General features: G+C 37.1%; 1 protein-coding gene across 4 annotated transcripts in view; it reads left to right on the top strand.

The window, feature by feature from the left end:
• SCAPER (S-phase cyclin A associated protein in the ER) overlaps window positions 1-24,720 on the top strand; it is a 587,291-nt gene that overhangs the window by 37,683 nt on the left and 524,888 nt on the right. For 3 of the 4 annotated variants that reach the window (XM_030930958.1, XM_030930960.1, XM_030930959.1), the window contains exons 3-5: window positions 349-466; window positions 5,020-5,090; window positions 20,836-21,033. In XM_030930958.1, coding sequence (XP_030786818.1) covers window positions 349-466; window positions 5,020-5,090; window positions 20,836-21,033 — 387 coding nt within the window. The remainder of the gene's footprint in view (window positions 1-348; window positions 467-5,019; window positions 5,091-20,835; window positions 21,034-24,720) is intronic. The other variant, XM_030930961.1, reaches the window with a different exon arrangement.

Genomic DNA, 24,720 nt, shown 5'->3' with positions numbered 1-24,720 from the left:
GATGTTTGTAAAAACTGGTCTCTTTCACACTTGGACTTGTTGATGTGTAAGGGATGGTGCAGATATTAGTCCACAGCAGTGTTTGTGCTTTTTAGGCCACTTTTCAAACTTTAGATTATATTTATTATTTAAATAATTTGTTTATTTTTTAGAGTTACAGAACTCAGTGTTTTTAGATCTAAAAAAGACTTGTGACTTTCTCTTCTCTGTTTAACAACCTCCCAAATCCCAAATTAGTGTTTTCTTTTTGAGAAAAATGTGAGAAATAATGACTTTGTTAAATATGTTATATACTTTGACTTATGTAATATCTAATAATCTAATAAGTACCATTTTTTCCATACATAGGCTTCATTCCAGCGCTCCAATAGTCATGACAAAGTAAGGAGAATAGTTGCAGAGGAGGGTCGTACAGCAAGAAACCTAATAGCTTGGAGTGTTCCACTAGAAAGCAAAGATGATGATGGTATGTATTTAAAAAATTAGTTTCATTTTTGTAAATAAGAAGGATGTATTTAGTCCTAAATAGATAGACTGAAAACCGTTTGCAATTAGACCTCTTGGGGCTGATTAGTATGTTAAATAAGAAATGATTTTTTGTTGCTTTTATACACACATGGCTTTATAAAAGCCTTACAGTTAGTTTTGCTTTTTCAGGTAATAGTGAAATTTGAAATTGGGTTTATTGTGTTATTATGACTGGCAGATTAGGGCTTTTTAAAGTGATAAGAGATTTAGTGATGTGATTAGACTTTGTCTCCCTACCCAAATCTCACCTTGAATTATAATCCCTATAATCCCCACATGTCAAGGGAGAGACCATGTGGAGGTAATTGGATCATGGGGGTGGTTTCCCCCATGCTGTTCTCATGACAGTGAGTGTGAGTTCTCATGAAATGTGATCGTTTTATAAGGGGCTCTTTCCCCTACACTCGGTACTTCTCCTTCCTGCTGCCTTGTGAAGAAGGTGCCTTGCTTGCCCTTCTCCTTCCACCATGATTGCAAGTTTCCTGAGGCCTCCGCAGCCATGCTGAACTATGAGTCAATTAAAGCCCTTTCCTTTATAAATTACCCAGTTTCAGGCAGTTCTTTATAAGCAGTATGAAAATGGACATTTAGGTTTTTTTCTTTTATTAAATTCTTATAAAAATAAAAAGATTTAAAAAAATCATATTTATCATAATTAGGTGCAATTTAATGTAATACTTTAGAAAATAGAAGATACTTCTTTAGTTTTCATTATTATTATTTGAACTAGAAAAAAAAAATCCCCCCCCCCCCCCCCTTTAATGGCTAGAGGCAGTGTGAAGCAACTGTTTCTGGGGATGTTGAAGATTGAATGGAGATACAGAAGTCAGGAGGTTGGCATACACTTCAGGAGACCTCACTTTGAAATTTTCTGAGGGCTTATAGAATATTCTTCATGGTTAGGTTTGTCTGATATCTTTTCATGACTAGATTCAGGTATGTGTTTTTAGTAGGAATTCTATAGAAATGATGTGTCCTTTTTAGTTATCAGAGGAAGTTTATGATAACTGTCTCATTAATTTAATCAGTTGCTTTAAGTGTTGTCTGCCAAATTTCTCTACTGTAGAGTAACTAATTTTTTCCTGTGTAACTAAGGAGTAATTTTTGGTAAGATAGTTTGAAACTGTGTAAATACCCTGTTTTTGTTGAAACAGTACACTCACTACTTTTAGCTTCTATTGATAATCCTTGGCTTATGTTATACCTCTGGTGGTTGCAAAGTAGTGATTTGTTAACTCCATCATTCCTTCTGCATTTGTTAGCCTTCTAATATAAGGAAGAGCTTTAGCATCTCCTCTTTATTTTTATATGTATGTATGTATGTATGTATGTATTCGTATTTTCAGTTTGTGTGGACTCATGGCTTCTTATGGTATTTAATGGGGTACAATTACTCTATTTTGATGCTCAGATTGTTCTCGATTTTTCAAATGGGAGACCCTTTAACTTGGCTCCTGTTCCTTTTGGCATGTTCTAATCATGTTTCCATTCTTTAAAAACGTCTTTACACAAGATGTTTCAAGCTAAACAAGAATTCACCTGTTTTATTCTTTTAAATTTATTTTTACACTTTATTTTATTTAAAATTTTCTTTAAGATATGTTTTAAATCTTTATGTTTTTTACATTTGGTCCTCTGACCCATTTGTAGTTTATTCTTACACATAGTGTGTGGTATGGACCTAATTTTATCTTTTTCCTTATAGCTAACAAGTTGCCTCAGCATAACTTACTATGAAGTTTATCTTTGCCGCAGTTATTTGAGATTCCACCTTTTCTGTAGAGTGAATTTCCATATGTAATTGTATTCCATTCTACTAGTCTGTTTACCTAATTCGTGTGTGAGTGCCATACTATTTTAATTATGGAGGTATTATGGTATTTTAAAATGCCTGCTTGGATCTGTCTTCCCCTGTAGCTTTTCTTTCTCAGTTTTCCTAGCTATTTTTAGAGAGCAGTTATTTTGAATCATGAAAACTATCAAATAGAGGGGAAAATTGGATTTATCTTTTGCAATTCAACTTCTTAACAGCTAATCTTTTCACAAGGAGCTTATTATTACTTCATTTCTTTGACAAAAGTACATATCAACATGATTTATTACAAAAGTAAAAAAAGCATTTTGTGGTTGCTGTGTATTATAAATATTTTTATATGAAATTGTATTATCTCATTTTCCATGGGTTATTCTGAACATAAAATAGTTCAAAGATGTTTCTATTACAGTTGTTTCTATTCAAAAAACAAAGAAAATATAATAAACATCTGTACATAATCTGATTTTTCATATAAGAACATAAATAATTGGCCAGTACAAGTTTAAAGCTTCATTTGTGACTATTGTAACATAATATAACTGTAAGCACAGGCTGGGCGCAGTGGCTCACATCTGTAATCGTAGCACTTTAGGAGGTCAAGGCAGGTGATTGCCTGAGCTCAGGAGTTCGAGACCAGGCTGGGCAACACGGTGAAACCTTGTCTCTGCTAAAATACAAAACAATTAGCCGGGCATGGCAGTGGGCGCCTGTAATGCCAGCTGCTCGTGAGGCTTGAACCTGGGAAGCAGAGGTTGCAGTGAGCCCCGATGGCGCCACTGCACTCCAGCCTGGGGCACAGAGTGAGACTGCGTCTCAAAAAAAGAAAGAAAAACCAAAAAACTGTAAGCACAGATAATTAGAACTTTCTGAATATCTGTAGTAATGATGACAAAAGAAGAATATTAACATTTGCAATTTTTGTTAAGGATTATTTTATATTGTTAAAGCTTTGCCATATATAGGCAATTAAAACCTAAGTTTTTAATAGCAACTTGTTCTTGTTTTATGATTACAATGTATACTTAGGTGTTTCTGAGGATAATTCCACTTAAAAAAGTTCTGTGCTTCATATTATTTCTGTTTCTAAGCTGGTTTTTCTGCTGCATATTCTAAAAACCTGCTGGTACATTACAGCTTGTGCTTATTCTAAGCTGGTTTTTCTGCTGGATATTCTAAAAAAACTTGCTGGTACATTGTTTTATGTAATTAAAGGATGTGGCTCTGTAGGTTAGTGTAGCATTCTTTCCCTTCACCCCTGGTGGAACAGTGAGGGTGTCCCACTTATGTCGGATAAGTTGATAGCTAGGTCCCTGTGTGTTATGGCTCGTTTATACTGCTTCAGGGGACCTGGCCCCAAAATTATTTTGCAGAAAGGAAAATTATTCTGTTATACATTATAGAATTTTATTCCTATTTTGAAATGCTGGAGAGGTTGCAGAGAAAAAGGAACACTTACACACTACTGGTGAGAATGTAAATTAGTTTGGCCATTGTGGAAAGCACTTTGGTGATTGCTCAAAGAATTAAAAACAGAACTACCATTTGACCCAGCTATCTAATTACGGGGTATATACTCAAAGAATATAAATTGTTCTACCATAAAGATACATGTACGTGTATGTTCATCACAGCACTGCTTACAATAGCAAAAACATGAATAAACCTAAATGGCCATCAATGGTAGACTGGATAAAGAAAATGTACATATATACAACATGGACTACTATGTAGCCATAAAAAGAATGAAATCATGTTCTTTGCAGCAATAAGGATGGAGCTGGAGATCATTATCCTAAGTGAACTAATGCAAGAACAGAAAACCAAATACTGCACGTTCTCACTTATAAGTGGGAACTAAATATTGAATACATACACATAGACACAAAGAAGGGAGCAAAAGACATCAGGGCCTACTTTAGGGTAGAGAGTGGGAGGAGAGTGAGGATTGAAAAACTACTTATCAGTTACTTATGCTAATTACCTGGGTGATGAAATAATCTGTGCACCAAACCCCTGTGAAACGTAATTTGTCTGTATAACAAACCTGCACATGTACCTCTGGACCTAAAATAAAAGTAAAAAAAAAAAAAAGAAGAATTTTATTTCTGTTTTGAATTGCTGTTGAGAATAGTAATTACAAAACAGTAGTGTCTTTCTTATAAAAAGAATGAGTGAGAAAATACAAAGAACTGAAACCTCACTTTTCACAATGAAATTGTGCATTTCATTATATCATCAACTAAAACAAAATATTGGGGTTTTATATAGAAAACATATAGTCCTAATTTTATTGTTGAAATGAAATTTGAACTTAAAGAACTATATCCAGATTTGTATATAAGTTGAGGAGTACCAGTAACTGGACTTTGTTTTTAAAAGTTGTTAGAGTATTTGACTTCTTTAAGATGTTGATTTATTCCTGTTCAGAGAAAGGTATTCAATAATGGCAGTCTCTGGGACTTTGGAAATTTTTTGTGGTGGTGGTTTTAATTATATTGGTTTATATTGACCATGAACAGGCTGTACTATACTGTGGTCTCTGGAAGGAGATTAAATGTTAGTATGCCTGAATGATTTGAGTAGTTTAGGTTTACATTATCTAATTACCTATAGTTCAATTTTATATTATCTATCATTCCGTTTATCTACATATTTATTTTTTTCTTGCCTTGAAGGAAAACCTAAATATCAAACTGGTGGAAAATCTAAGAGGACAATTCAAGGCACTCATAAAACTACTAAACAGGTACAGCATCTATAACTTTTATACTTATTTACTTTTAATTTCAATTTCTGAATGTATTATAAATTATGAAAATCTTATTTTGCAGGATTTGAATATTATTTATCTAAATAAAAATTTAATGTACTTTTTAAAAACAAATATGTATATAGTAATCAGTGTGACTTACTTGTACTAAATACTTTACAGATATTAATTTATTTGGTTCTCATACCCTTTGATGTAAGCATCATAGTTATCCTCACTTACATTGAAGTTTTGTTACAAAAAGAAACTTGAGACAGAGAGAAGGCATATAGCTTACTAGTAAAAGACACAGCCAGCGTTTGAACCCAGGCAGTTAATTCCTTTTCTTTTTTATTTTTTTTTCTTTGAGTCTCACCCTGTTGCCCAGGCTGGAGTGCAGTGGTGTGATCTTGGCTCACTGAACCCTCTTCCTCTTAGGTTCAGGCAGTTCTCGTGCCTCAGCCACCCCAGTACCTGGGACTACAGTCATGTGTCACCACACCTGGCTGATTTTTATATTTTTAGTAGAGACAGGGTTTCACCATGTTGGCCAGGCTGGTCCCAAACTCCTGGCCTCAAGTGATCTGCCCGCCTTGGCCTCCCAAAGTGCTGGGATTACAGGCGTGAACCACCACGTTCAGCCCTTGGAAGTTAATTTCCACAGTTTATGCTCTTAGCTCCTCTGCTGTGCCTTCCATGTTTGCCAGTTCTTTTATGATTTTCTTTCTTGATATAATGATGCCTTTAGGTTGTAGGATAGTAAAGATATTTGGAATATAAAAATTGTAAATTGCTCTAATAAAATTTTGGAGAACACAAGCCTACTTTATCTTTTGAAGGTGTTTAGCGTAATTATAGTTAGTTTTTTAATCCATAGTTATTTTCTCTGAACTTTTCATAGGTGTTATTTTATTTTATTAATTTAATTTAATTTTTTGAGATAAGGTCTCACTGTTGCCCAGGCTGAGTACAGTGGCACAATCACAGCTCACAGAATCACTTGACCTTCTGGGCTCAAGTAATTCTCCCACCTCAGCCTCCAGAGTGGGCTGGGACCAGAGGTGTACACCGCTGTGCCTGGCTGATTTTTGATTTTTTGGACAATTATCTTGATATTTTTAAGTATATAGTATGTATTGTGTAAAATAAAATTTCATATGAGGAAAACATGGACTTCTAATCATGATATCATTGTGAGTTCACAAAGAGTCTCCCATCCCCACACACAAAGGCACCAATGATTTTATATGCATATATTTGTAAAAAAGATTAAAAATATATACATATATGTTTTTAATATACACATATAACATATATACTTATATATGCACATGTATACACATACATGTATATATTTCTTATCTATGTATATGTATTTTAACCTTTAGGTTCAGGGGTACATGTGCAGGTTTGTTATATAGGTAAACTCGTTTCACGGGGGTTTGTTGTACAGATTATTTCATAACGCAGGTACTAAGCCTAGTACCCAGTAGTTATTTTTGCTCTTCCTCTTTTTCCTCCCACCCTCAAGGAGGCCCCTCTGTTTGTTGATCCCTTCTTTATGTTCATGAGTTCTTATAATTTAGCTCTCGTAAGTGAGGACATGCAGTATTTGGTTTTCTGTTTCTGCAATAGTTCGCTAAGGATAATGGCCTCCAGCTTCATCCATGTTCCAGCAAAATACATGATCTCGTTCTTTTTTATGGGTACATAGTATTCCATCATATATATATATACCAAATTTTCTTTATCCAATCTGTTGTTGATGGGCATTTAGGTTGATTCCATGTCTTTGCTGTTGTGAATAGTGCTGCAGTGAACATTCATGTGCATGTGTCTTTATGGTAGAATGATTTATATTCCTCTGGTAATATACCCAGTAATGGGTTGAATGGTATTTCTGTTTTTTGCTCTTTGAGGAATCACCATACTTCTTTCCATAATGGCCGAACTAATTTACACTCTCAGCAATAGCATATAAATATTATCTTATCTCCACAACCTTGCCAAGATCTGTTGCTTTTTGACTTTTTAGTAATAGCCATTCTGACTGGTGTGAAATGGTATCTCATTGTGATTTTGATTTGCATTTCTCTAGTGAACAGTGATACTGAGCTTTTTTTCATATGCTTATTGGCTGCATGTATGACTTCTTTAGAAAAGAGTTTGTGTTCTTTGCCTACTTTTTAATGGGGTTGTTTGTTTTTATCTTATAAATTTGTTTACATTTATTATAGATGCCAGATATTTATTAAACCTTTGTCAGATGCATAGTTTGCAAAAATTTCCTCCCATTCTATAAGTTGTTTACTTTTTTTTTCGCTGTGCGGAAGCTCTTAAGTTTAATTAGATCCCGTGTGTCAAATTTTGCTTTTGTGTCAATTGCTTTCGGTGTCTTTGTCAAGGAATCTTCCAATGCATGTTCCTATGTCCAGGATGGTATTGCCAGTTGTCTTCCAGGATTTTTATAGTTTTGGGTTTTACATTTAAGTCTTTAATCCATCTTGAGTTGATATTTGTATATGGTGTAAGGAAGGGGCCTAGTTTCAGTCTTCTGCATATGGCAACCCAGTTATCTCAACACCATTTATTGAATAGAGAGTCCTTTCCCCATATCTTGTTTTTGTCAGCTTTGTCAAAGATCAGATAGTTGTAGGTATGTGGCCTTATTTTTGGGCTCTCTCTTCTGTTTCATTGGTCTTTGTGTCTGTTTTTGTACCAGTACCATGCTGTTTTGGTTGCTGTAGCCTTGTAGCATAGTTTGAAGTTGGGTAGCATTGATTCCTCTAGCGTTTTTTTTTTTAACTTAGGATTGCCTTGGCTATTTGGGCATTGTTTTGGTTCCACGTGAATTTTAAATAGCTTTTTCTCATTCTCTGAAGAATGTCATTGGTAGTTTAATGGGAATAGCATTGAATCTGTAAATTGCTTTGGGTAGTATGGGGTAGTATGGCTGTTTTCATGATATTGATTCTTCCTACTCAGCGTGGGATGTTTTTCCATTTGTTCTTGTCATCTCTGATTTCTTTGAGCAGTGTTTTGTAATTCTTGTTGTGGAGATGTTTCTCCTCCCTGGTTAGCTGTATTTCTAGGTATTTTATTCTTTTTTGTCACAATTTTGAATTGGATTGCATTCCTGATTTGACTCTCGGCTTGGCTGTTGTTGTGTATAAGAATGCTAGTGACTTTTTTGTTTTTGTTTTTGTTTTTGTTTTCGTTTTGAGACGGAGTCTCGCTTTGTCGCCAGGCTGGAGTGCAGTGGCACGATTTCTGCTCACCACAACCTCCGCCTCCCAGGTTCAAGCGATTCTTCTGCCTCAGCCTCCTGAGTAGTGGGACTACGGGTGCATGCCACCACGCCCAGCTAATTTTTGTATTTTTAGTAGAGGCAGGGTTTCACCCCATTGGCCACAATGGTCTCGATTTCCTGACCTCGTGATCAGCCTGCCTCAGCCTCCCAGAGTGCTGGGATTACAGGAAGAATGCTAATGACTTTTTGTACAGTGATTTTGTATCCTGAAACTTTGCTGAATTTGTTTATCAGTTGAAGGAGCTTTTGTACTGAGACTATGGGTTTTCTAGATACATAGAATCAAGTCATCTGTAAATGGATATTTTGACTTCCTCACTTCCTATTTGGATGTCCTTTATTTCTTTCTCTTGCCTAATGGCTCTTGCCATGACTTCCAATACGGTATTGAATAGGAGTGGTGAGAAAAGGCATCTTTGTTTTGTGTCAGTTTTCAAGGGGAGTGCTTCCAGCTTTTCTCTGTTCAGTACGATGTTGGCTATGGCTTTGTCATAGGTGGCTCTTACTATTTTGTGGTATGTTCCTTTAATACCTAATTTATTGAGAGTTTTTAACATGAAGATATGTTGTTATATTGAAAGCTTTTTATGCATCCATTGAGATAATGACGTGGTTTTTTTTTCTTTAGTTCTGTTTATGTGATGAATCACATTTATTGATTTGCCTATGTTGAAGCAACCTTATATCCCGGGGATGAAGCCTACTTGATTTTGGTGGATTAGCTTTTTAATGTACTGCTGAATTTGGTTTGCAGGTATTTTGTTGAGGATTTTTGTGTCAGTGTTCATCAAAGATATTGGCATGAAGTTTCTTTTTGTGTTGTGTCTTGGCCACATTTTGGTATCAGGATGATACTGGCTTCATAGAATGAGTTGGAGAGGAGTTCTTTCTTCTCAATTTTTTTGGAATAGTTTCAATAGGAACAGTGCCAGCTTTTCTTTGTATATCTGGTAGAATTTGGCTGTGAATCCTTCTGGTCCTGGGCTTTTTTTGGTTGGTAGGCTACTTGTTACTGATTGAATTTTGGAGTTTATTGTTGTTCCATTTAGAGAATCAGTTTGTTTCTGGTTCAGTCTTGGGAGGGAGTACGTGTCCAGGAATTTATCCATCTCTTCTAGGTTTTCCAATATGTATGCATAGAGGTGTTCATAGTGGTTTCTGATGGTTATTTTTATTTCTGTGGGGTCAGTGGTAACATGACATTTCCATTTCCAGTTGTGTTTATTTGGGTATTCTCTTGTTTCTTCTTTATTAGTTTAGCTAGTAGCCTGTCTTGTTAATTTTTTCAAAGAACCAACTCCTGGATTTATTGATCTTTTGAATGGTTTTTTATGTCTTGATTTCCTTGGGTTCATCTCTGATTTTGTTTATATCTTGTCTTTTGCTAGTTTTGGGGTTGATTTGCTCTTGCTTCTGTAATTCTTTTACTTGTGATGTTAGATTGTTAATTTGAGATCTTTCCAACTTTTTGATGTGGGTGTTTAGTGCTATAAATTTCCCTTTTAATATTGCCTTAGCTGGATCCCAGAGATTCTGGTATGTTGTATTTTTGTTCTCATTAGTTTCAAATAACTCTTTGATTTCTGTCTTCATTTCATTATTTACTCAGAATTCATTCAAGTGCATGTTGTTTAATTTCCATGTAGTTGCATGGCTTTGGGTGATTTTCTTATTTTGACTTCTACTTTTATTACATTGTGGTCTGAAAGTGTGTTTGGTATGATTTCAGTTCTTTCTGCATTTGTTGAGGATTGTTTTATGTTCAGTTATGAGGTCGATTTTAGAGTATGTGCCATGTGACAATGAGAAGAATGTATATTCTGTTGCTTTTGGTTGGAGAGTTCTGTAGAGATCTATCAGATCCATTTGGTACAATGTTGAGTTCAGGTCCTGAATATCTTTGTTAATTTTCTGTCTTGATGATCTAATACTTCCAGTGGAGTATTGAGGTCTTCCACTCTTTTTGTGTGGGAGTCTAAGTCTCTTTGTAGGTCTCTAAGAACTTGGTTTATGAATCTGGGTGTTTCTCCTGTGTTGGGTGCATATATATTTAGTATAGTTAGGTCTTACTGAATTGAATCCTTTATCATTACGTAATGTCCTTTTTTTTTTGTCACTTTTTAAATCTTTGTTGGCTCAAAGTCTATTTTGTCTGAAGTTAGGATTGTAACCACTCCTTTTTTTCTGATTCCCATTTGCTTGGTAGATTTCCCTCCATCCCTTTATTTTGAGCCTATGTGTGTCTTTATGTGTGATACAGGTCTCTTGAAGACAGCATACCATTGGGTCTTATTTTTTTGTTTTAATCCAACTTGACACTCTGTGCCTTTTAAGTGGGGCATTTAGCCCATTTACGTTCAAGGTTAGTGGTATGTGTGGATTTGATCCTGTCATGTTGTTGTTAGCCGGTTACTATGCTGGCTTGTTTGTGTGGTTGCTTTATAGTGTCCCTGGTCTGTGTATTTAAGTGTGTTTGGTAGCAGTTCTTCCTTTCTATATTTTGTGCTGCTTTCAAGGTCTCTTGTAAGGCAGGTCTGGTAGTCATAAACTCAATATTTGCTTATCTGAAAAGGATCTTATTTCTCCTTTGCTTAGGAAGTTAAGTTTGGCTGGATATGAAATTCTTGGTTGAAGATTTTTTTTCTTTAAGAATGTTGAATATGGGCCCCCTGTCTCTTCTGACTTGTAGGTGAGAGGTCTGATGTTAGCTTTATGAGGTTCCCTTTGTAGGTGACCTGCCCCTTCTCTTTGTTAAAGCTACCTTTAACATTTTTTTTTTTTTCATTTCAATCTTGGAAAATCTGATGATTACATGTCTTGGGGGTTGATCTTCTTGTGTAGAATTTTGCAGGGGTTCTCTGTATTTCCTGTATTTGACTGCTGACCTCTCTATCAAGGGTGGGAAAGTTTTCATGGATACTATCCTGAAGTATTTTTTCAAGTTGTTTGTTTTATCCTTATCCTTTTCAGGGATGCCAGTGATTCATAGGTTTGACTTCTTTACAGAATCCCACATTTCTCGGAGGTTTGTTCATTCCTTTTTCTTTATTTTTGTCGGTCTTAATTCAGAGAGCCAGTCTTCAAGTTCTGAGATTCTTTCCTCAGCTTGGTCTATTCTGTTAATACTTGTGATTGCATTGTGAAATTCTTATAGTGTGTTTTGTAGCCCTGTTAGATCTGTTAGGTTCTTTTTTATACCGGGTATTTCATTTTTCAGCTCCTGTATTGTTCTTTTGTGATTCTTAGTTTCCTTGGATTGGGTTTTGCCTGTCTCCTGAATCTTGATGATCTTTGTTCCTATCCATATTTTTTTTTTTTTTTTTTTTTTTTTGAGACAGAGTCTTGCTCTTTCACCCAGGCTGGAGTACAATGGCACAATCTGCTCACTGCAACCTTCACTTCCTGGGTTCAAGTGATCCTCCTGCCTCATCCTCCTAAGTAGCTGGGATTACAGGTACCCGCCATCATGCCTAGCTGATTTTTGTATTTTTGTAGAGATAGTGTTTCACCGTGTTGGCCAGGCTGGTCTTGAACTCCTGACCTCAGATGACCCTCCCTCCTCAGCCTCCCAAAGTGCTGGGATTACAGGCCCTATTCATATTATGAATTCTATTTCTGTCATTTCAGCCAGCTTGGCCTGGTTGAGAACCCTTATTAAAGAACTGATGTGGTCATTTCAAGACATATGACACTCTGGTCATTTGAGTTACTGGAGCTCTTGCATTGGTTCTTTCTTTTCTCTGAGTGTGGTGTTCCTTTAACTGCAGTGTAATTTGAGTAATTAATGGACTTCTTGATGTTTTCATAGGACGGAAGCTTTGTGCAAGGTCTTTATTTGTTGCTGACTTCTTTTGTTTAATTTCATGGGATGGGAATGTTAGCAATACGGTTTGGCTCTGTGTCCCCACCCAAATCTCACTTTGAATTGTAATCCCCATAATCCTCATGTGTCAAGGGTGGGACCAGGTGGAGGTAATTGGATCATGGGGGTGGTTTCCCCCATGCTGTTCTCGTGATAGTGAGTGAGTCTCATGAGACCTAATGGTTTTATAAGTGTCTGGTATTTCCCCTGCTGGCACTTACTCTGTCCTGCCACTCTGTGAAGAAGGTGCCTGTTTCTCCTTTGCCTTCTTCCATGATTGTAAGTTTCCTGAGGGCTCTCCAGTCATGTGGAACTGTGAGTCAATTAAACCTCTTTCCTTTATAAGTTACCCTGTCTCGGGTATTTCTTCATAGTAGTGTAAGAATGGACTAATACAGCAGTGTATTTTTGGTATGGAACCTTTGGGATGTGATCTAGTACGTGGTGCTTAAGTATATTGGTCAGTTGATAGGTTCTTCCTTGGTCGTGTGGTTTCTTCACAGTTGTAACCTTGCTCCCTCTCAATGCTCTCAAAGTGTGGGCTTCTCTCCCACTGCCTTTAGATTGTGGCTTGACACTCCCAGGCTGCCCACTGCAGCTCTGGGGTGATGTTTCTCCCCAACTTGGAGCCAGTAGAGGAAGGGACTTTAGCAGTGGCATCACAGGATGGAGGGTCTGTGCTGTGGGCCCAAGCTGGGGGTTCCCTGTCTGTTGATGAGCAGGGGGTGGGTGGGACACATGGGAGACAGACTGGCCTTGTCTCCTTGGGTTGACTGCAGTTTGTCGAAGGTATGGATAAGGCACTTTGGGTCTTGGTTCCTTTGTTAGTCTGAGGGTAGCAAGTACTGTTCCATGGCAGAGGTAGTGGCAGAGAGGCTTTTGGTTACCCTTAGGGGCTCCACCTCCAAGAAATGTGGAACCACTGTTACTGAGGGTGTTCAGCCACTGGGATGGGGCAGCTGCACTGCTGGCATGAGCTTCGGGTTCTGCTTGTTGGGGAGCAGGGAGTTGAAGGCTCACAGGGAAGAGAGATTGGTCTCCTCTCTGTATGGTAGCTGTGATGTACTGTAAGTTTGAGTTTAGCCCTTAGGCTCTTTGTGTCCTCCCCTAGTCCAAGGGCAGGAGGAATAGCACTGTTACTGTGGCAGTGGCCAAAGGGCTGTCGTATGCCTTTGGGAGCCTCTTCCCAGGGAAACTGCGTGTCACTACCAGTGGGTATGCTCAGCCATGGCTGGGGCGACTGTTCTGCATTCATGAGCCATGGGCCCTGCCTAGTGAAGAGTGGGGTGGGGGTTCTAGGGAGGAGGGGCCGCACTCCTGTCTGTATGGTGGCTGTGGTGTGCTAAAAAAATTACTAAAAAACCAGTTGATAGATTTTTAAGTACATATTATATTTTAAAAATTATATGGTAAGATACATGCACTGATAAATTGAGTGTATTATTTAATGTTCCTTTCGATACACATTTAAGAAACTATTATCTCAGAAGGGGTAGGCATAAAAGAAATCTTTGCCCGGGCACGGTGACTCACGCCTGTAATCCCAGCACTTTGGGAGGCCGAGGTGGGCGGATCACAAGGTCAGGAGATCAAGACCATCCTGGCCAATGCGGTGAAACCCTGTCTCTACTAAAAATACAAAAAAATTAGCTGGGTGTGGTGGCGGACGCCTGTAGTCCAGCTACTGGGGAGGCTGAGGCAGGAGAATGGCGTGAACCCAGGAGGTGAAGCTTGCAGTGAACTGAACCGAGATTGTGCCAGTACACTCCAGCCTGGGCTACAGAGCGAGACTCTATCTCAAAAAAAAAAAAAAAAAGTAATCTTTTAGGCCAGGCATGGTGGCTCACACCTGTAATCCTAGCACTTTGGGAGGCTGAGGCAGGCGGGTCACCTGAGATGAGGAGTTCAAGACCAGTCTGGCCAACATGGTAAAACCTCATCTCTACAAAAATACAAAAATTAGCCAGGCATGGTGACTGTAATCCCAGCTACTCGGGAGGCTGAGGTGGGAGAATCACTTTGAACCTGGGAGCCGGAGATTGCAGTGAGCCAAGATCACGCCATTGCACTCTAGCATGGGCAACAGAGTGAGACTCCATCTTGAAAAAAAAAAAGAAGTCTTTATTTTTGTATTTCAGATCATTTCAAAAACCTACAAAATATATAGAGAGAGCTTCTTTTTAAATTATAATTAAAAAATGTTTTTAGAGGCAGGGTCTTGCTCTGTTTCCCAGGCTGGAGTATAGTGGCTTGATCATAGCTCACTGCAGCCTTGAATTCCTGGGCTCAAGCAGTCCTTCCACCTCAGCCTCCTGAGTAGCTGGGACTACAGGTGTGTGCCACCACACCTGGTTAGCTTTTCCATTTTTTGTGGAAATAGGGTCTTGCTGTGCTGCCCAGGCTGTTCTCAAACTTGTAAGCTCAAGCAGTCCTCTCACCTTGGCTCCCCGAAGTGCTGAGATTACAAGTGTGAGCCACTGCACTTGGCTGAGGAACTGCTTTAAAAAATTAATTTTTGTGGGTACATAGTGGGTCTGTATATTTATGGGGTACATGAGATATTTGATACAGGCATGCAGTGTGTAATAATCACATCATGGAAAGTGGGGTATTCATCCCCTCAAGCATTTATCCTTTGTATTATAATCCAGTTACACTCTTTTAGTTATTTGAAACTATACAATTAAATTATAGTCAGCCTGTTGTGTTCCCCAGTACTTTGTCTTATTCATTCTTTCCATTTTTTTTTTGTATTTTTATCCTTTTATTTGTTACTATTTATTTATTTATTTATTTATTATACTTTAAGTTCTGGGATACATGTGCAGAATGTGCAGGTTTGTTACATAGGTGTATACATGTGCTGTGGTGGTTTGCTGTACTCATTCTTTCCATTTTTTTGTACCCATGAACTATCCTCACTTCCCCCCTACTCCCCTGCTACCCTTACCAGACTTTGGTAACTATCCTTCTACTTTCTCTGAGTTCAATTTTCGTGGTATTTAGCTACCACAAATAAGTGAGACCATGTGATGTTTGTCTTTCTGTGCCTGGCTTATTTCATTTACATAATGACCTCCAGTTCTATCCATATTAGTGTAAATGACAGGATCTCATTTTTTTTAAATGGCTGAATAGCAAGCATTTCATTGTGTATATGTACATTTTCTTTATCCATTCATCTGGTGATGGCCACTTACTTCCACATCTTGGCTGTTTTGAACAGTGCTGCAACAAACATGAGAGTACAGATCTCTTTGATATTCTGATTTCTTTTCTTTTGTGTATATACCCAGCAGTGGGTTTGCTGGATCATATGATAGCTCTATTTTTGTTTTTTTTGAGGAACCTCTAAACTGTTCTCCATATTGGTTATACTAATTTACATTCCCACCAACAATGTACCAGGGTTCCATTTTTTTCCACATCCTCTCCAGCATTTGTTAATTGCCTGTGTTTTAGGTAAAAACCGTTTTAACTGGGGTGAGATGATAGCTTATTTTAGTTTTGATTTGCATTTCTCTGATGATCAGTGATGTTGAGCACCTTTTCATATGCCTGTTTGCCATTTGTATGTCTTCTCTTGAGAAGTGTTTATTTATATTTTTTGCCCATTTTAAAATTGGTTTATGAGATTTTTTTCCTATTGAGTTGTTTTAGCTCCTTGTATATTCTGGTTATTAATCCCTTTTCAGATGGGTAGTTTGCAAATATTTTCTCCCATTCTGTTGTTTGTCTCTTTACTTTGTTGATTGTTTCCTTTGCTGTGCAGAAGTTTTTTTTTTTTTTTTTTTTTTTTTTTTTTTTTTTTTTTTTAACTTGATGTGGTCTCATTTGTCCAGTTTTGCATCGTTGCGTATGCTTATGGGGTATATTACTCAAGAAATTTTTTGCCCAGACCAATGTCTTGGAGATTTTCCCAAAGTTTTCTTGTAGCAGTTTCATAGTTTGAGGTCTTAGATTTCAGTCATTAATCCATTTTGATTTGAGGTTTGTATATGGTGAGAGAAAGTCAAATTTCATTCTTCTGCATATGGATACCCAGTTTTCCCAGCACCATTTATTGAAGAGACTGTCTTTTCTCCGGTGCATGTTCCTGGCACCTTTGCTGAAAATGAGATCACTGCAGGTGTATGGATTTTTTTCTGGGTTCTTTATTATGTTCCATTGATCTGTGTGTCTGTTTTTATACCAGTATCATGCTGTTTGAGTTACTGTAGTTCTATAGTATAACTTTAAGTCAGGTAATGTGATTCCTACAGTTGTGTTCTTTTCGCTCAGGATAACCTCGGGTATTCTAGGTTTTTTTGTGGTTCCGTATATATTTTAGGATTTTTTTTTCTATTTCTGTGAAGAATGTCATTGGTATTTTGATAGGGATTGTATTGAATCTATAGATTGCTTTGGATAGTATGTATGTTTTAATAACATTGAATCTTCCAATTCATAAACGTGGAATATCTTTCTGGTTTTTGATGTCTTCTTCAATTTCTTTCATCAGTGTTTTCATTGTAGAGATCTTTCACTTCTTTGGTTAATTCTTAGGTATTTAATTTTACTTGTGTCTACTGTAAATGGAATTACCTTTTTTTTTTTTTTCAGATTGTTCACTGTTAGCATATAGAAATGCAACTGGTTTTTGTATGTTGATTTTGTATCCTGCAACTTTACTGAATTTGTTTATCAGTTCTAATAGTTTTTGGTGGAGTCTTTAGGTTTTTCTAAATATAAGATCATATTATCTACAAACAAGGATAATTTGACTTCTTCCTTTCCAGTTATTTCTTTCTCATGTCTGATTGCTCTAAGTAGGACTTCCAGTAGTACTCTTTTGAATAACAGTGGTGAAAGCAGGTATCCTTTTCATGTTCCAGATCTTAAAGGAAAAGCTTTCAGTTTTTCCACATTCAGTATGATACTAGCTGTTTGTCTGTCGTATATGGCTTTTATTATGTTGAGGTATGTTCCTTCTATGCCCAATAGTTGAGGGTTTTTATCATGAAGGGATGTTGAATTTTGTTAAATGCTTTTTTTTTTTTTTTTTTTTTTTTTTTGAGACAGAGTCTTGCCCTGTCGCCCAGGCTGGAGTGCAGTGGCGCGATCTCAGCTCACTGCAAGCTCCGCCTACTGGGTTTACGCCATTCTCCTGCCTCAGCCTCCTGATTAGCTGGGACTACAGGCGCCCGCCACTTCGCCCGGCTAGTTTTTTGTATTTTTTGGTAGAGACGGGGTTTCACCGTGTTAGCCAGGATGGTCTCAATCTCCTGACCTCGTGATCCGCCCGTCTCGGCCTCCCAAAGTGCTGGGATTACAGGCTTGCGCCACCGCGCCCGACCTGTTAAATGCTTTTTCAGCATGCATTGGAATGATTGCGTGATTTTTATTCGTTTTGTTATATAATATCACATTGATTGATTTGCATATTGTTAAACCATCCATGCATCCCTGGGGTAAGTCATACTTGGTCATGATGAATGATCTTTTTAATGTAATGTTGAAAATGTTGAACATGTTCAGCTTGCTAGTATTTTGCTGAAGATTTTTGCATCAATGTTCATCAAAGATAATGGCTTGTGTTTTTGTTTTTATGATGTGTCTTTGTCTGATTTTGTTATCAGGATAATATTGGCCTCATAGAATGATTTTGGAAGTATTCCCCCCTCCTCTGTTTTTGGAATAGTTTGAGTAGGATTGGTACTAGTTCTTTTTTAAACGTTTGTTAAGTTTAGCAGCAAAGCCTTCAGGACCTGAGCTTTTCTTTACTGGAAGACTTTTTATTATGGCTTTGATCTTGTTACTTGTTATTGGTCTGTGCAGGGTTTGGATTTCTTTATGGTTCAATTTTGATAGGTTGTATGTATCTTGGAATTTATCCATTCTCTCTAGATTTTCCAATTTATCGGCATATAGTTTCTCATAGTAGCCACCAACGATCCTTTGAATTTCTATGGTATCAGTTGTAGTGTCTCCTTTTTCATCTCTAATTTTATTTATTTGGGTCTTCTCTCTTTTCTTGGAGAGCTTCTTAATCTGAGGTTGAAGATGGAGTCTGTGAACATGAAGAAAATACATGTTGAATGTCATACACGTGCATTTTTTTGGGGATAGGTCCATAGGTTTTCTCAGATTCTTAGGGGAGCCGATGAGTCTCTCAGAAAGGGATGAGTCAGAAGTCTCAATTTCTTCCTTCTTCTTTCCCTGGCCTGCCCTTTTTCCCCCCCTCTTCTGTCTTTTTCTCTCAAAAATCCTTGATTAAAACACTATTACCTCATGGAATCCAATTGTGTGTAATTTCTCCTGCAAGTTTGGATTGTTTTGTCATCTATTGACTGTCTTGGGAAGCAGTTAGACATAGTAAGCCATAGTAGTAGTATAGTTACCTGATTAAGAATTCTGGCTTCATCACTTAAATTAATGTGAGGCTTTGGGGTATAATTTAATTTAGCTAAACCTGTTTCCTCTTCTGTAAAATGAAGATAATATTAGTACCTGTAATATAAAATTGCTTCAATGATTAAATTAAGTATATGTAAATCACTTGGTACAATGCTTGGCACATAGCAAGAAATCATGCATGTTAGATGCTGGCGCAATTGTTATTATCACTGCTGTTATTTTTGTCAGTAGTAAGTAGAGCCCTATATTTTAAAACTCTCTACTAGTTAACCAGCCTCTAGGATTTTTTTTTTTTTTTTTTTTTTTTTTAAAAGAGAGATTTAAGGTCTCACTGTGTTGCCTGGTCTGTTCTCAAACTCCTGGGCTCAAGTGATACTCCCGCCTCAGCCTCCTGAGTGGTTGGGACTACATGTGTATAATACTGTGCCTGGCTAGCCTCTGTTATTTGATGTGTCTTTTCTACCTTTCTTCACAAAGTTGGCAATTATTGCCATTAGTTTATGCACATTTTTTCTACAGGCGTATTTTTTCTCCTTTTTGTCTTTCTTATGATAATCATACCTTACATTATTTGGGCACTTACTATTTGCTAGATGCATGTCAAACACTCTGTGAACGTTGGAGCAGAAATTGAAAGATTGAGTTCTAGTTTCAGTTTTGTCATTCTTTTGACTTTTGTCAAGAAATTCAGTCTGAGCCTCAGTTTTGTCATCTACAAAATAGGAATAATAATATTTCTCCTGTCTTTACAGCTTGTTGTGATGATTAAATAACTATGTTTTCAAAAATCCTTTATAAAATATATTTTCTGCCCTTCTGGAATCTTTGTAAATAAAAGCCTTGGATAGAGCAGTCACACGTAATGATAGAAACGGTTTAACCCCAAAGCATTATTGCCCATTGTACATTATAAGCAAGGATGGTAAAATATTACTTTATGATTTTAATTACTTATGGTTATGAATGCTATACATACATACCACATTTTATGGATGTGTGATAAATTCATAAACAGCTGGGGATGAGTGGCAATAGTTTTGATAATTTCATAAGATTAGAGTCTGGATTCATAGGAAGCTGCTAGTCCTTTGCTGATCAATGTAGAAAAAAGCTTCAGGAAGGAAGTATAATTTAGAAAACTTCCTAAGTTAATTTTAATTTTGAATGGTATATAGAAAGAAATGAGGTGGTCTGGAATATCTGGTAAAGAGCTGTCAGCACTGAGCCTCGGCCAACAGTCTAATGGTAAGCCAGCAGTGTAACTGTAGAGCTGTAACTAGAAGATGGTCTCCTGTGGCAATGTGACCTTGAACAACTCAGCCTCTGAACCTCAATTTATTAATCTGTAAAGTGGAGGTAATAATACTTACTTTAAGAAGTGTATGAAGCAGGTCAAGAGATATGTTAAGTTGATTTATAATATACAGTTGTTCCTTAGTATCCACGGGGGATTGGTTTCATGATCTCTATATTAGTCCGTTTTCATACTGCTGTAAAGAACTGCCTGAGACTGGGTAATTTATAAAGCAAAGAGGTTTAATTAACTCAGAGTTCAGCATGGTTGCGGAGGCCTCAGGAAACTCATACAATCATGGCAGAAGGCAAAGAGGAACCAAGGCACCTTCTTCACAAGGTGGCGGGAAGAACTGTCCAGCGAAGTGAGGAAGATCACCTTATGAAACCGTCAGATCTTGTGAGAACTCACTATTATGAGAACAGTATAGGGGAAACTGCCCCCATGATTCAGTTACCTCTACCTGGTCTCTCCCTTTACACGTGGGGATTATGGAGATATAATTCAAGATGAGATTTGGGTGGGGACAGAAAGCCTAACCATATCAATCTCCCATGGATATAAAAATCTTTGGATGTTCAAGTCCCTTATATAAAATGGTGTAGTATTTGCATATAACCTATGCATATCCTCCCATAGACTTTAAACAATCTTTAGATTGCTTATAATACCTAATGCAATGTAAATGTTATATGTAAGTAGTTGTTATACTGTATTGTTTAGAGAATAATGATAGGAAAAAAGTCCATACATGTTCAGTGCAGATGCTTTTTATTTCTGGAGTAGTTTTGGTTTGTAGTTGATTGAATCTTTATACAAAAATCCAATCCCTGGAAGCCATTTTATTTATTTATTTCCATGTTTTATTTTACTTCACCAGAGTACTGCAGTGGACTGTAAAATAACATCATCTACGACTGGAGATAAACACTTTGATAAAAGTCCCACTAAAACAAGGCATCCTCGGAAGATTGATCTGAGAGCTCGATACTGGGCATTTCTTTTTGACAATCTTCGCCGAGCAGTAGATGAAATCTATGTAACTTGTGAATCAGATCAGAGTGTGGTTGAATGTAAGGTAAGATTTGCTTTGAGGCCTTGTAATCCATTTGAATTAAGATTCTTGAATTTTTGCTACATCTTACTTGATCTTTTTTTGCTCTGTTGCCCAGGCTGGAGTGTAGTGGCGTGATCTTGGCTCACTACAACCTCTGCCTCCCAGGCTCAAGTGATTCTCCTGCCTTAGCCTCCTGAGTAGCCGGGATTACAGGCACATGCCACCACACCTGGCTAATTTTTGTATTTTTAGTAGAGACGGGGTTTCACTGTGTTAGTCAAGCTGGTCTCGAACTCCTGACCTTAAGTGATCCACCCACCTCGGCTTCCCAAAGTGCTGGGATTATAGGCGTGAGCCACCGTGCCTGGCCCTGACTGGATCATTTATCTTACTTTTTCTAGTTTTAATAAATTCTGTATGCTTTTCATTTAATTACCTCTTATGAAAAGTTGTTCTTTTGATCCATACACTAACATCAGCATTATGGTTCAGGTTTTCTTGATTTTGAAGATTTTTTTTGGCATCACCTAATTATGTATTTTATATTCTGTGAAGGATTTGGTAGAAAGCTGTCTTGATGCATAGTTCTGGGCAGGGAATCAAAAGATTGGATACACATCCAGTATTATTTTTAAAATTCTTATCTGTATTCTCCATTGTTACTGTAGATGGCACTAGTGAGATTTCACATTCTTTGGTTTCATGTTTAATGTCTAACTGGACATTACTCCCTTTCCATTGAGATACTTATCACTCTCCTAATTCACTTTGGTTAGGGAAAAGTGAGATTGATGGCTAACCATAAACAATCCTGGGTGGGATTGGGATGTCATTGTAAGGTGTGTTTTCTAATTTTAAATAATCTTGTGTTTGTAATAGGATATTAAACAGACACATGGTGTAGAGTGTCTCTATCTAAAAAGCCTGGCCTTTTAGTAAGTAGAGACTGTATACCATATTACTTTTTACTGAATAAACCTATTTTGAGGAAAACCAGAGGGATACATGTTTATAGAAATATTAAAGAGATAACTTCTGTTTTTATGGTGAACATGGTTGAAAACCGTGGAATTCATTATGTAACCTTTGAAATATATGAGGGGTTAAAGAAGAGTTACGTATTGAGACAGCAGCTATGTTTCCTCTTAAATTGGAAACAGTCAAAATATGTTTTAGACTAGCTAAAAATATTGGTTATCAAAAGCAGGTTTCAAAATGAACATTAGTTGAAACCATCTAAATATATGTTATGTAGTTGTTATACTTAAATATTGTTACTATCAGCATGTAAAAACTGGTTTTTTTTTTTTTTTTTTTTTTTTTTTTTTTTTTTTGAGGCAGGTCTGTTTCTGTCACTCAGGCTAGAGTGTGGTGGTACAAACATGGCTCACTGAGGCCTTGACCTTCTGGGCTCAAGCAATCTTCCTCCCTCAGCCTCCTGAGTAGCTGGGACCACAGACATATGCCACCATGCCTGGCTAATTTTTAAAAAATTTTTGTAGTGATGAGGCCGCACTATGTTGCCCAGGTTAGTCTTGAACTCCTGGGCTTAAGCAATCCTCCTACCTCAGCATTCCAAAGCTGTGGAATTATAGGCATGAGCCACCATGCCCAGCCACTTTTTATGTTTAAAGAAAAATATTTTTAAGCTTAAAAATCATATTCTTGGAGTATAATGAGTCAGTATGTTGTGGTAGAAGACACTACTGGACTTAGTTTTCTGTTATGCTTTGTAAACTGAGCATTTGGGCTTAGAATAGCTCTAGATTACCCCTAGAGATTAATCAAAGCAGCAGTTTCTTTTTTTTTTTAATTAAAAATAACAAATGACTGATTGAAATCAAATTTGCTTAAAAATATATATACTTCTTTAGAGTAAAGTGAGATTGACCAATTGCAATTATGTCTTTGTGATAAGCAGAAACTCTTGCACCTTTCTCTGACATGACTGTGTTTTAGGAAGCTAGAATTGGCCACAAGAAAGTGTGGATTTTATTTCTGGTTCTGTCACTTATTCCAAGCTTTATAAAAGCTCAATAGCAATAGAAATTTTTTGTGTACGTTGTAGATTAAAAGAATGGAGAAGGTTTTGACAAAGTGAGAAGAGTAGAGATGTGTTTTCCATTCTTTGTACTGTGCCAAGATGCTCAAAGGCTTATGCTGAGAAATCTAGGAGTTTAAAAGGGATTTTTATATTCAACTCTTCTCCTTATCCAAGACTTACAGGTGGTGATGTATAAAAGATACAATTTAACGTTTGGTCTAAGCACATGCTGGGTATATACTAACTAGTTTTCTTGTTTTGTTTTGCTTTATTCTCATTATTAAGGCACTGCCATCTATGATCCCATTTGGTTAGTATCTTTATGAGATACATGACCCAATAATTTTTCCTCATTTTGTAAGTGGATTCAGCCATTGTTTTGTTAATGCATTGAAAGATTTATTCCTATTTGTGATTTTTATGTTTTAACCTTAGTTAAAATAATCACAGTTCAGTTCTGTGTCTCATATGTAAAAAGCTGTTAATAACACATTATGTAATTCACATAAGTATAGCGTGATGTGAAAAGTATCTTTCCTGTTTGCCAGGGATTTCTGAGTAGATGCTAACTTTGTAATCAAAAGAAGCTACGTTCCTCATTTTTTGAGTTTGAAGATTGTGCCTGTTTATGACATCGGCTACTTTACTATATAAATTGCTAAGAACTGACATTGTAGCAAAACTCTACTCTAAGCATTACCCCTACATTTCCCTTGCTCTCTTGCAAGGTAGGCTAGAGTGGGTTGGGGGAATTGCTTTTTGGAGTGTGCTTAGTTAATGAAGTGGTGGCCATTCCCTCATTCGTTCTCACAAAATTTTGAGGTAAGGGTTGAAAGAGTTGGTTGTGAAATTTGTGGGTGTGGCTGCTGGAAGGGGAGATTGGCATCTTCTTCTCTGGTTGAATGTTTGTTGTGTGGACTGATTTTGGTGTCTCTGGAATGTATTGAGAGAGTTTGGGGAAAACATGCTGGGAATACATTTTATTTTCCTTTCCTTGTTTCCCATTTGAATCTGGAGGGAACTAGATGTATGTCTCTGGAGGATTGGGGGCTCCTTTGGATAAAGAGATTGGCACCTGCATCTGGCTTAGAGATTTCATAGCACAATAGACTTGCTGGAGTAACCTGTGCCAGCTGGGCTTGAACACTCTAGGATAGTTCTCAGTGATCAAGTAAAGAAGACCTGAGTGTATCTAATGATCTATTTGAGGGAAGGAACATAGGCATAGATGAAGGTGTTAAGAGTCATAGGAACTTCCTCTGGGGACACTTGGCTAGGTGAGTATATGTAAAACTCTGATGGAGTTGGGCCCCAGTGTCTCTTATTCTCATATTTGTTTCCATGTGTACTCAATCTTTAGCTCCCACTTATAAGAGAGAACTTGGTACTTGGTTTTCTATTACTGCATTAGTTTGCTTAGGATAATGGCCTCCTGCTGCATCCATGTTCCTGCAAAGCACATGATCTTGTTTTTTCCTGTGTCTGCATAGTATTCCATGGTGTATATGTACCACATTTTCTTTATCCAGTCTACCATTGATGGGCATCTAGGTTGATTCCATGTCTTTGCTGTTGTGGATAGTGCTGCAGTTGAACATATGTGTGCATATATCTTTTTGGTAGAGCAGTTTATATTCCTTTGGGTATATACTCAATAATGGGAT

The sequence above is a fragment of the Rhinopithecus roxellana genome, chromosome 5, assembly GCF_007565055.1.
Source record: "Rhinopithecus roxellana isolate Shanxi Qingling chromosome 5, ASM756505v1, whole genome shotgun sequence".
NCBI classification, from domain to species: Eukaryota; Metazoa; Chordata; class Mammalia; order Primates; family Cercopithecidae; genus Rhinopithecus; species Rhinopithecus roxellana.
Note: the sequence above shows the minus strand (reverse complement) of the source record. Positions and strands in the feature narration are given on the sequence as shown.